The sequence below is a fragment of the Eleutherodactylus coqui genome, chromosome 4, assembly GCF_035609145.1.
Source record: "Eleutherodactylus coqui strain aEleCoq1 chromosome 4, aEleCoq1.hap1, whole genome shotgun sequence".
Lineage (NCBI taxonomy): Eukaryota > Metazoa > Chordata > Amphibia > Anura > Eleutherodactylidae > Eleutherodactylus > Eleutherodactylus coqui.
Window position 1 is genome coordinate 47,206,109 of NC_089840.1, and position 13,059 is coordinate 47,219,167.

The window sequence follows — 13,059 nt, forward strand, 5'->3', positions numbered from 1 at the left end:
TGAGCTAGTATTTAAAAAAACGCCCATGTCACTTATGCAAAAAAATTGACATTGGTGTGCAACTCCATGTATTTGCCCCGTATTCTGACCATGTATTCGTTTTTTTTACCCTGTATGGCATCTGTTTTTCAGGTCTGCAGAAAAAAAAAACTGAAACAAGCCCAATGTTTTTTTCTGCATCATTTTTTAAAAAATGGACAGCACATGGATGGCATCCCCATACTGTCCGTTTTTATTCCCCCCTGTGCCCATTGTCCTGAATTGGCAAATCTCACCTATAAAATGGATCAGAATAGTGCATGCAATGTTTTTTCACGCAGTCCATGTCTGCGTGAAAAGACTCGCTAGCGTGTGTGGTGGCCACATAGTATAATATGGGTCCATGTGCTTTCTTTATGTAGTTTGATTTTTAAACAGCCTACACACAAACAGAAAAAACGCTTTAAATCAATGGATGCCGTCCGATCCACGGCCCGCCCGCAGCTGACACTGCGGATGTGCCGCGGATCCACGGTAAAGCAGGAGGTTAAAAAGTACAGCGAACCCAGAAGTGGAGGGATCCGTGCGGACGCCACTGCCAGGAAAATCAGGTAAGCATGGCTCACTGGCTGCGGGCATGGGGGGATTGGATGGAATCCGCGCACGGAACCCGCGCATGCCGTGGACATGAGGCCGGAGCAAAACGAACTTCTTTTTTAAATTTATTTATTTCTTACATAAGAAACAGATAAATTACAACTGAGGTTACAATTTTTTTCCAGTCTCATAAATAAAAGTGTAAAAAAAAAAATTCTAAAAATAATTTTAAAAAATAGCGGCTCAGTGGTTAGCATTAGAGATGAGCGAGTATACTCGCTAAGGCACATTACTCGAGTATCCCCCTGCTGGTCTCTAAAGATTCAGATGCCGACGGCAGGCGGGGAGCGGCGAGGAACGGAGGGGAGATCTCTCTCCCTCTCTCCCCCCAACTCACCTGTCACCGGCGCCGGCCCCCGAATCTTCAGAGATGAGCGGGGAGATACTCGGCTAAGGCACTACTCGCTCGAGTAATGGGCCTTAGCGAGTATACTCGCTCATCTCTAGTTAGCATCATTACCTTGCAGTGCTGGTGCCCTGGGTTTCAATCTGATCTAAGAATGCCTCTGCATAAGGCTTGTATGTTTGTGTGCTTTTCCTCCCAGATGCCATAAAAACATGCTAAAAGGTTAATTTGGAAGTTAGATTGTGGGGAAATCTACAAGAGCAATGAAGGTGAAGGTTATCTGTGCAGCGCTGCGGACTATGTCTGCTCTATAGAGGGGGTTTAAATAAGTAAAAAAGAAAAGTTTCAGCCCCACATTTCTTATAATCCTCGTTTTAATTTGTTTCTTCAAATTTGTGGTTCGGATAAACACTGAATATGTAGGATGAGACTAAAAGACAAAGCGTTCTCCTTTTACAAATATATGTATACATAAAAATATATAAAAATGAGTGAAATTTATATTTTCTAAGATTAGAATTATAATCATTTTTAGACACCTCGTACATTTAGATTCACGCACTACTATTAATAATTAGCGAATTGCTGGATTTTTGTGTTTTTTCTTTGGTTTACACACTTTTATTCCTACTACTCCACAGATACTACGGTTTATGTCCAATGTGTTTACATTAATTACAAGGAAAGAATACTGTTTTTTTACATATTTTATGGTTCAACATAACAATAGATTTCTTGTACAAAGTGTTAATCCGACAGAACGATTTTATATATAGAATCCAGTTTTTAATAAGGAAAAAGAAAACATCAGGTACATAAAAACATTAACGAGAGCGTGGATTATGGAGCCGCATGTACATTTACAGACAGATGGATGCGTACATTTAGTAGCAATGTTTAGTTGGGACTCTACAATGGGGGATATGTTATCATTCAGTGCTGTGCAAAAGTTTTAGGCAGGTGTGGAAAAAAAAAAAGTTGCAATGCTTTCAAAAACAGAAGTGTTAGCCTGGGTTCACACAGGGTGGATTTGCCACGGTTTTGCCACGGATTGCCGCTGCATATCCACACTGAGGCAAAACCGCTGCATTTGCAGTGCAATGCAGCACAAATGAGTTTTGGAAAAAAAGCTGTTCTCACAGTGCAGAAATGCAACTGCGGCGCGGTTTTAAAAGAAGCAGCATATCCATTCTTCTGTCTTTTCCGCAGCGCTTTTTTGTCCCTAGACCTCTATGGAAGCAGCTAAATCCGCACCAAAATACGCTGCAAAATGTAAAAGAGCGCTGCGGAAAAAACCGCTTGCGGATTTTTCCGCACGAAAATCCGCAAGCCAAAATTAACCTTTGAAGCCGTTTTGCCGCAGAAGCAGTTCTTCTGCGGCAAAACCGCAGCAAACCCGCCCTGTGTGAACCCAGCCTTAGTAGTTTAGCAACCTAAATCACATCAGTATTTGTTTTGACCGCCCTTTGCCTTCAAAACAGCATCAATTCTTCTAGATATACTTGCACACAGTTTTTGAAGAAATTCATCAGGGCAGAGTTTTCAAACATCTTGGAGGATTAACTACAGATCTTCTGTAGATGTAGCTTACTCAAATCCTTCTCCCTCATCATGTAATCCCAGACAGACTGGATGATGTTGAGATCAGAGAGGGCCATATCATCACTTCCAGGACTCCTTGTTCTTCTTTATGCTGAAGATAGTTCTTAATGACATTGGCTGGATGTCTTGGGTCGTTATCCTGCTGCAGAATAAATCTGGAGTCAATCAGGCGCCTTTAATTTCAAACTTTGCAGCATTTTTCCCACACCTGTCTAAAACTTTCACACCGTACTGTAGACAGACAGATGTGTAAATTTAAAAGCATTCTTTAGTTCTGACTCTACTAGGAGGGATATATTCAATTTAATTATAAGAGTATATACACATACTTATATATTACATATATAACATATTTACCTGTAAAATCTGAGAGTTCAAAAAGTCCCAAATTTGGAGTAATATACCTCGCCATAAAGAAAAGTGGCTCAAGATCACATCGAAGGAGTCCCCCTTTAACCCACCCCAGTCCAATTTCCCTGCCACCCGTGCACTCCCCAGCTCTTATTCATTTTGGGTGAGAAAGCGCATTGTGGATTCCTTGGAATTACTCAACAGAAACACGTAAAAATGATGTCATGATGATTTTATTAGCAATTTTTTAAAAGCTAAAAGTGAATTAATATGTATATGTAGTATTATTATATATGCATATTACACTGTGCAGGAGAGAGGGCCGTCATCAGAGCTCTCTTCTGAATATTACAGTATACAGGAGAGAGGTCCGACATCGCAGCTCTCTTCTGTATGTATATTACAGTATACAGGAGAGAGGTCCGACATCACAGCTCTCTTCTGTATGTATATTACAGTATACAGGAGAGAGGTCCGACATCGCAGCTCTCTTCTGTATGTATATTACAGTATACAGGAGAGAGGTCCGACCTCGCTGCTCTCTTCTGTATATATATTACAGTATACAGGAGAGATGTCCGACATCGCAGCTCTCTTCTGTATGTATATTACAGTATACAGGAGAGAGGTCCGACATCGCAGCTCTCTTCTGTATGTATATTACAGTATACAGGAGAGACGTCCGACATCGCAGCTCTCTTCTGTATGTATATTACAGTATACAGGAGAGAGGTCCGACATCGCAGCTCTCTTCTATATGTATATTACAGTATACAGGAGAGATGTCCGACATCGCAGCTCTCTTCTGTATGTATATTACAGTATACTGGAGAGAGGTCCGGCATCGCAGCTCTCTTCTGTATATGTATATTACAGTATACAGGAGAGAGGTCCGACATCGCAGCTCTCTTCTGTATGTATATTACAGTATACAGGAGAGAGGTCCGACATCGCAGCTCTCTTCTGTATGTATATTACAGTATACAGGAGAGAGGTCCGACATCACAGCTCTCTTCTGTATGTATATTACAGTATACAGGAGAGAGGTCCGACATCGCAGCTCTCTTCTGTATATGTATATTACAGTATATAGGAGAGAGGTCAGACATTGCAGCTCTCTTCTGTATGTATATTACAGTATACAGGAAAGAGGTCCGACATCGCAGCTCTCTTCTGTATGTATATTACAGTATACAGGAGAGAGGTCCGACATCGCAGCTCTCTTCTGTATGTATATTACAGTATACAGGAGAGATGTCCGACCTCGCAGCTCTCTTCTGTATGTATATTACAGTATACAGGAGAGAGGTCCGACATCGCAGCTCTCTTCTGTATGTATATTACAGTATACAGGAGAGATGTCCGACATCACAGCTCTATTCTGTATATATATATTACAGTATACAGAGGAGAGGTCCGACATCACAGCTCTATTCTGTATGTATATTACAGTATACAGGAGAGAGGTCCGGCATCACAGCTCTCTTCTGTATGTATATTACAGTATACAGGAGAGAGGTCCGACATCGCAGCTCTCTTCTGTATGTATATTACAGTATACAGGAGAGAGGTCCGACCTCGCAGCTCTCTTCTGTATATGTATATTACAGTATACAGAGGAGACGTCCGACATCGCAGCTCTCTTCTGCATAGTGTTAGAAGCATGTGTCAGACCTCATACGACAGCGGAGCTATGCAGGGAAATCTCAATGTTGGACGAGGTCCTATACTGGATAGGAAAGGGTTAACTTTAAATTCAACACATTTTGGATGCAGAACCACATTTTTTAATTAGAACTAATGGTTTCCCCGCGGACCCCCTATTTGGCTCACATACTCTACGTCACAAGTGAAAACTCTGTTGCGAGTAGATGTCAGGTAGATAAGTTCCCAGCTCTGTTAAGAAGCACAGGAAACCTCGATGTCGAGAAGCACAGATGCTGATCTACTCTTGGTAACCACACCGAGCAAAACACAACTAATTAGGCTTTTGTTTTAAGTTAAGCAATTTTCATCCCAAGAATGAAGTTTTTCTGAATTAATTAATACAATAAACTTACTGAATGTAATGTGTAGATAGTTTTGTGTGAATTTGGGGGAGGGGTATTGTAGTCCAATTTTTACTTACTCCGAAAATCGAGGGTTTTCCCATGTTCTTCTATTTTTCTCAATTCTGGATGGCCATACCAACCAATGTTGTGACCTAGAAAATGGGTGTCCTAAAGGGATCTGAGTGTCATAGATAGGATTTCCAGAAAGGTAAAAATGACCCTTAAAGGAGTTTAATGAGATTATAAGAACATGACTGCTTTCTTCTAAAAACAGCACCACTCTTGTCCATAGGCTGCGCTGGTATTGCAGCTTAGGGTGGATTCACACGAGCGTGTTTATGTGCGTACAGTTGTGCACACAAAACCACGCTCCTATTAGAACCATTAGTTCCGTGTTTTACAGGTGTGCAAACGCACATACCTGCAACACATAGGACATGCGTGCACCATAGATCCGTGGTGAGCGTCAATATTCCCCAGCGTGGAGATCCCTTGTCACTGAAGGTGCTGTCACAGTGTTCAGTGATATGGGAACTCCCCACGGGGAGTAAAGAATCCCCTGCCACAGCTGGACAGGTGGGGTAGAGGATTTCTTCATCTCCGCGGGGAGTAAAGAATCTCCCACCATAGCTGTCACAGTTGTGGCAGAGGATCGCGATGTTTACAATGAATTCAATGAATGGCCAAGCACTGCCTGTGATTGGCTGCATACTGTGTCCAATCACAGGCAGCACTCAGCCATCATTCAAGGAATGGCTGAGAGCTGCTTGTGATTGGCTGAGTGCTCAGCCAATCAGATACAGCCCTTTCAGCAGGCGGGGATTTTAAATCCTTGCCTGCTGAAAGAGCTTCAGAGAAGACAGGCTGGACGCGCCTGAGCCCCAGCAGCTTAGGAGGAGTATAATTTTTTTTTATTTTTAACACACTCTAGGGATGATTTTCAGGGAAGGGCTTATTTTTAAAGCCATTCCCCGAAAATCCCTGCAGGGCTTGTCGGCAGCCCATTACTTTCAATGGGGCTACAGAAGTACCGGTCCTATTGAAAGTAATGGGAGAACATTGCTATCCTCTGCCACAGCTGTGACAGCTGTGGCAGGGGATTCTTTACTCCCTGTGGGGAGTCCCCTTGGCACTGATCACTGCGACAGGGCTGTCAGTGTTCCGTGACAAGGGGATTCCCCGTGGGGAATATTTGCAGGCAGCAGTAGAGAGGTGTGTGTGTGTGTGTGTGTGTGTTTTTACACAAACAGGGATGATTTTCAGGGAAGGGCTTATATTTAAAGCCCTTCCCCGAAAATCACTGTAGGTGCTGTCGGCAGCCCACTGAAGGCAATGGGCACGGACCTGCATTCACGTGTGTTTGTGCACATACGTGGGTGCGCACTTTTGTGCGCACCTATGTACGGCACACGCTCGTGTGAATGCACCCTTATTGGCATTCACTTGAATGAGGCTGAAAAACATCACAGCCTGCGGAAAAGGGTAGCACTGTGCCTGGAAGAAAGCAGCCATGTTTTTATAATCCTATGCAAATAAGGAAGATGGAACAATACCCCCGCAGCGCCACCTATTTGATGGCAGTATTCCTTCAAATCAATGTACGACTCTTTAACAAGTCTGTAAAACAATGATTAGGAATCGGAAACCAAGCCAGAAAACCATACACAGACAGCTGTTTCGGGGTGCCCTTTAAACTGGAGCAAGAATTGAACATATTGAAAAAGCATGGTTGTATTTACAAAAAATATAAAAGTGACAAATTATTACATTAAAAAGGTGACTTTTTGAATTTTTAAAAATTGTTTCTAATTTAATTTAATGGTTTAAAGAACGGCGCAGAGCAGATTTGTTGATTTTGTTGCTTATGTATTTTTTGCCAACTTTCTTTATTACCGTTATTGAGAAAATTAATGAAAAGAAAACCTGAAAAAAGAAAAACACACAAAGATGATAAACCTGAATAGTTTAACATTTTATATAGTTTTTTTTTTTTGTTAGGTTTTACTATAATAAAGGGGTTTTGTGAAACAATTACAATTTTTTTTTCTGGCATTGCTATAAGATTCTGCAGCTAAAATAACAAGCATCAACACAACCGAATTTTCTGTGGCTGGAGAAAGAAGACTCAAGTGTTGTCTGTCTGTAGAAAGTGTTTTTTTCTTTTTTTCAAATGTAATCAGCATGAATTCCAAATCTGTGGTTTACAAAAAATAATCTATAAGATGAATGCTAATACATATAATAACAAGATAAAGGTCTGAGGATGAGGCGATATAATGCACTACATTGAATGACTGTCAATCAGAGGCCTTAGTCACACGGGCGTTTTTTCACGCGATTTGCGCATCGCATGACGGATGCGCATGCGCAAATCGCGTGACCGGCGCCGAAAAATCGGCCCAAAAATCGCCCGAAAATCTGCTCCTAGCCGCGTTTCATTAGAAACGGGCTGGAGCTGTCCAGCGCATTGCATTCAATGGAGCCGGCAATACAGCGGCTCCATTGAATTCAAGCGCTGCGGGCGAGTGTGGGATGAATTGTCGGTAAGGGGTTAAATATATAACCCCTTACCTGCAATGCATCCTTAAATGTGAAAAAATAAAAAAAAAGGATGTACTCACCAGCTCCCGGCAGCTGGAGATCCCGGCGGTCGGCCTGCAGTGGGTGTGAAGGAGGTGTGACTCAGGCTTGCCCCTGATTGGCTCAGCGCTGAGCCAATCAGAAGCAAGTCTCAGTCACACCCATTCATGAATTCATGAATGGGTGTGACTGAGATCAGCCTCTGATTGGCTCAGGCTGAGCCAATCAGGGGCAAGCCTGAGTCACACCTCCTTCACACCCACTGCAGGCCGACCGCCGGGATCTCCAGCTGCCGGGAGCTGGTGAGTACATCCTTTTTTTTATTTTTTCACATTTAAGGATGCATTGCAGGTAAGGGGTTATATATTTAACCCCTTACCGACAATTCATCCCGCGCACGCCGGCAGCCCATTGCTTTCAATGGAGTCGGCTGTATTGCCGCTCCATTGAATTTAATGGGCAAACATTGTTCTTCTCTGCCACAGCTGTTCCAGCTGTGGCAGAGAAGAATGATTTGTCTTCTGTATGTTCTCAATGGGGTCGGCGCTGCTGCCGCCGGCCCCGTTGAGCGCATATAGAGAAGAGAACAGGAATCGCAGATCGCAGATAGGTGCGATCTGCGATTTCTGTTCTCTAATTTATCGGACGAGCGCATAAAAAGCGCTCATGTGTCCGATACCATTGCAAAGCAATGGTTTTAAAAAGTCGCCGGACGCATGCGCATGCGCAAATCGCGGCAATAAACGCCCGTGTGACTAAGCCCTAAGGCAGCTATGGGTGAGGGCCATAGAGTAGAAGCTTTGGAAAAGGGACTGTGCTTCCTGCTGCCTGCTGTCCGGTCTTCATGTGTAAAGTAATCAGTTCTCAGAATTTTTTTAAACTTGTGCACCGATGATAAAGTAATCATGACAACACAACAGTACTGGCTATTAACCACCAATGTCATTACTGAAAGAGTCATAGCAGTCACATGTTATATTTCTAATATAATATTCAAAAGCATGTGTGGCAGTATTATTATAACTATATTCTTGTGCATGGGGAGCAGTATTATACGGTGTTTCTCCCAAAAATAAGACCCTGTCATATTAATTTTTTGCCCCAAAAGAGGCACTAGGTCTTATTTTCAGGGGATGTCTTATTATACTTACCTAGCAGGCTCGGTTCAGGCCCTCCAGAGCGCCAGTGCACTAGCTGTTGTCCTTGGTTGCCTACAGAAGTTTGCTTCCTGGTTACGAGATTCATAAATCCCGCCACCAGAAAGCAATGATTGTGATTGGTTGCTCAGCCAATCAATACAGCGCCCAGTGAACCAATCACAGCCATCGCATTGGTTCATCGAGCGCTGCATTGATTGGCTGAGCAATGCTCGAGAATCAATCATAGCCATCACTTCCTAGAGGCAGGATTTATGAATCCCGTAACCAGGGAGCGATATTCTGTGGGTGGCTGAGGACTGCAGCAAGCACGCTGGAACTCCGGAGAACAGCAGGAGGACCCAGACAGAGCCTGCTAGGTAATGTATTGCTCTTTTTAATGTAATGCAGCTAGGACTTATTTTTGGGTGGGGCTTACATTTCAAGCCTCCCCAAAAAATCAGGGTATGGCTTATTTTCTGTGTAGGTCTTATTTTAAGGGAAACAGGGTAGTAGTCATATTCTTGTACATAGGAGCAGTAGTATAGTAGATATATTGTACTGTTGGTCTAATGTTTGATATCAGCAGTATAATTATATTCTTTCTCTGTGGGGATCAAAATCTCACATTGTTCATTACAAACCTCTCATTTTCCTTGCAGATGCACAGTTTTTTGGCCTGACAGATCCGAGATACTGTTACATTTTGGATGGCATATTGTTTTGTTATGCAATCATTGTCACAGCGCTGTTCCTCAGAGAGAAGGTAAGGGGCTTATTCAATTGGAATGTTTGTGAACATATTTCACTATATTAAAATTGGTAATAAATGGTGTCGGTGACTTTTAATGGTCGTTGCAGATCAAAGTCAGCGGGCTGCAGGAACTTAGAACCAATTATACTCCAGAAAACTCAGTTCAATAATCACCCACTTAATAATCAGAAGTTTAATAAACTAATATTTATATAATATAGTATTATAGTAGTTATATTCCTGTACATAGGGAGCAGTATTATAGTAGTTATAGTCTTGTACATAGGAGGCAGTATTATAGTAGTTATATTCTTGTACATAGGTGGCAGTATTATAGTAGTTATATTCTTGTACATAGGGGGCAGTATTATAGTAGTTATATTCTTGTACACAGGGGGCAGTATTATAGTAGTTATATTCTTGTACATAGGAGGCAGTATTATAGTAGTTATATTCTTGTACATAGGTGGCAGTATTATAGTAGTTATATTCTTGTACATAGGGGGCAGTATTATAGTAGTTATATTCTTGTACATAGGGGGCAGTATTATAGTAGTTATATTCTTGTACATAGTGGGCAGTATTATAGTAGTTATATTCTTGTACATAGGGGGCAGTATTATAGTAGTTATATTCTTGTACATAGGGAGCAGTATTATAGTAGTTATATTCTTGTACATAGAGGGCAGTATTATAGTAGTTATATTCTTGTACATAGGAGGCAGTATTATAGTAGTTATATTCTTGTACATAGGGGGCAGTATTATAGTAGTTATATTCTTGTACATAGGAGGCAGTATTATAGTAGTTATAGTCTTGCACATAGGGGGCAGTATTACAGTAGTTATATTCTTGTACATAGGGGGCAGTATTACAGTAGTTATATTCTTGTACATAGGGGGCAGTATTATAGTAGTTATATTCTTGTACATAGGGGGCAGTATTATAGTAGTTATATTCTTGTACATAGGAGCAGTATTATAGCAGTTATATTTTTGTACATAGGGGGCAGTATTATAGTAGTTATATTCTTGTACATAGGAGCAGTATTATAGTAGTTATATTCTTGTACATAGGGAGCAGTATTATAGTAGTTATATTCTTGTACATAGGGGGCAGTATTATAGTAGTTATATTCTTGCATATAGGGTGCAGTATTATAGTAGTTATATTCTTGTACATAGGAGACCGTATTATAGTAGTTATATTCTTGTACATAGAAGCAGTATTATAGTAGTTATATTCTTGTACATAGGGAACAGTATTATAGTAGTTCTATTCTTGTACATAGGGGGCAGTATTATAGTAGTCATATACTTGTACATAGGGAGCAGTATTATAGTAGGTATATTCTTGCACATAGGGGGCAGTATTATAGTAGTTATATTCTTGTACATAGGGAGCAGTATTATAGTAGTTATATTCTTGTACATAGGGGCAGTATTATAGTAGTTATATTCTTGTACATAGGGGACAGTATTATAGTAGTTATATTCTTGTACATATGCGGCAGTATTATAGTAGTTATATTCTTGTACATAGGGTGCAGTATTATAGTAGTTATATTCTTGTACATAGAAGCAGTATTATAGTAGTTATATTCTTGTACATAGGGGGCAGTATTATAATAGTTATATTCTTGTATATAGGGTGCAGTATTATAGTAGTTATATTCTTGTACATAGGAGACCGTATTATAGTAGTTATATTCTTGTACATAGAAGCAGTATTATAGTAGTTCTATTCTTGTACATAGGGGGCAGTATTATAGTAGTCATATACTTGTACATAGGGAGCAGTATTATAGTAGGTATATTCTTGTACATAGGGGGCAGTATTATAGTAGGTATATTCTTGTACATAGGGGGCAGTATTATAGTAGTTATATTCTTGTACATAGGGGGCAGTATTATAGTAGTTATATTCTTGTATAAAGGAGGCAGTATTATAGTAGTTTTATTCTTGTACATAGGGAGCAGTATTATAGTAGTTCTATTCTTGTACATAGGGGGCAGTATTATAGTAGTCATATACTTGTACATAGGGAGCAGTATTATAGTAGTTATATTCTTGTACATAGGGGGCAGTATTATAGTAGTAATATTCTTCCATTTTTTTCTAGTGTTTGATCACAGTTTACTTTGCTTATTGTGTTCTGTATATAATTAATAATTAGATGTTTTTCTCAGCTGATAAAGAGAAATGCAGTGGATGATGATCAGAACGCAGCAGAAACATACAGTGTAAGTCGTCTTTAGATCTTGCGCTTGTTAAGATTATATATTCAAGCTATGCAGTGCCAGGGGCTCATTTATTAGCTGTAGCTAAAGCAAACTATACTATTCATTCCTGGTTATAAGCCTTAACTGATTGGTTGTTTTGGGCCCCTCATTATTACTTATGCTAGCCTCCTGGTCCACTTGTAGATGGATGCACAACAAAAATGTTTTGGTCCCCTATCATAAGAGCCGTTTACATGTTCTGATAAACAGGCAAGAACATTCACTGAAATGTTCTTTTACCTGATCATTGGGCCATGTAAAAGTGTAAACTATCGGTTTATGATCGAGCAAATGCTTGTTTGCAGGGCGAATGGCTTGTTTATGTGAGTATAAAAATCCACTTCAGTGAATGAGCACCCATGCTGTTGATTTTCACCTATCTACCGAAGCAAAATGTTTATTGTACAGGACCTTCATTGGCTTTACTGGGCATTAACAAATAGCTCCTCAAATCTCAGCTTCCTAGACAATTGCATAGAGGAGAGGTGTGGTATATAGGAGGTTAGCTGTAGAGATGAGCGAGTATACTCGGCACTTTACTCGAGTGAGTAGTGCCTTAGCCGAGTATCTCCCCGCTCGTCTCTAAAGATTCGGGGGCCGCCGCTGGTGACAGGTGAGATGCGGCGGGGAGCAGGGGGGTGCGGGGGGAGAGAGGGAGAGAGAGATCTCCCCTCCGTTCCTCCCCGCGCTCCCCCGCTGCTCCTTGCTCCCCGCTGGCCCCCGAATCTTTAGAGACGAGCAGGGAGATACTCGGCTAAGGCACTACTCGCTCGAGTAATGTGCCTTAGCGAGTATAATGAAAACAAAGATCTGGTACCGTGTTAGCCAGTAGAGCAAAGTATGATTGTTCCCAGCAAGAGAAACCACGTAATAAAAGGTATCATATCTACAAGATTACGTGGTTTCTCTTGCTGGGAACAATCACATTTAGCGAGTATACTCGCTCATCTCTAGTTAGCTGAGCTCACTGTCTTCACCCCAGTTTACTTAACCTTTTTTTTAAAAAGGCTCCAGGATGTTCAAGTCATGTGAATGGGGGGGACATCTTTTTAAGGCTTTACCAAACCCTTAAGTGAAGAGTTTTTTTTAGTTTCTGCAGTGTCTGCATATTTCTACCATGCAATGCTTAACCCCTTAAGGACACGGCCTATTTTCGCATTGAGGACACAACGATTTTTGGGGGATTTTCATCTCAACTTTTCAAAAGCCATCATTTTCTTATTTTTCTATTGACATGGCTGCATAAAGGCTTGTTTTTTTGCGTGATAAACTGTAGTTTTTATTGGTGCCATTTTTGGTTGCATAGACTATATTGTAAAAC

General features: G+C 41.0%; 1 protein-coding gene across 1 annotated transcript in view; it reads left to right on the forward strand.

Annotated features, from left to right (window-relative positions):
- CD247 (CD247 molecule) overlaps positions 1 to 13,059 on the forward strand; it is a 98,034-nt gene that overhangs the window by 56,936 nt on the left and 28,039 nt on the right. The window contains exons 2-3 of the mRNA XM_066598551.1: positions 9,365 to 9,468; positions 11,646 to 11,699. Of these exons, the coding sequence (XP_066454648.1) occupies positions 9,365 to 9,468; positions 11,646 to 11,699 (158 nt within the window). The remainder of the gene's footprint in view (positions 1 to 9,364; positions 9,469 to 11,645; positions 11,700 to 13,059) is intronic.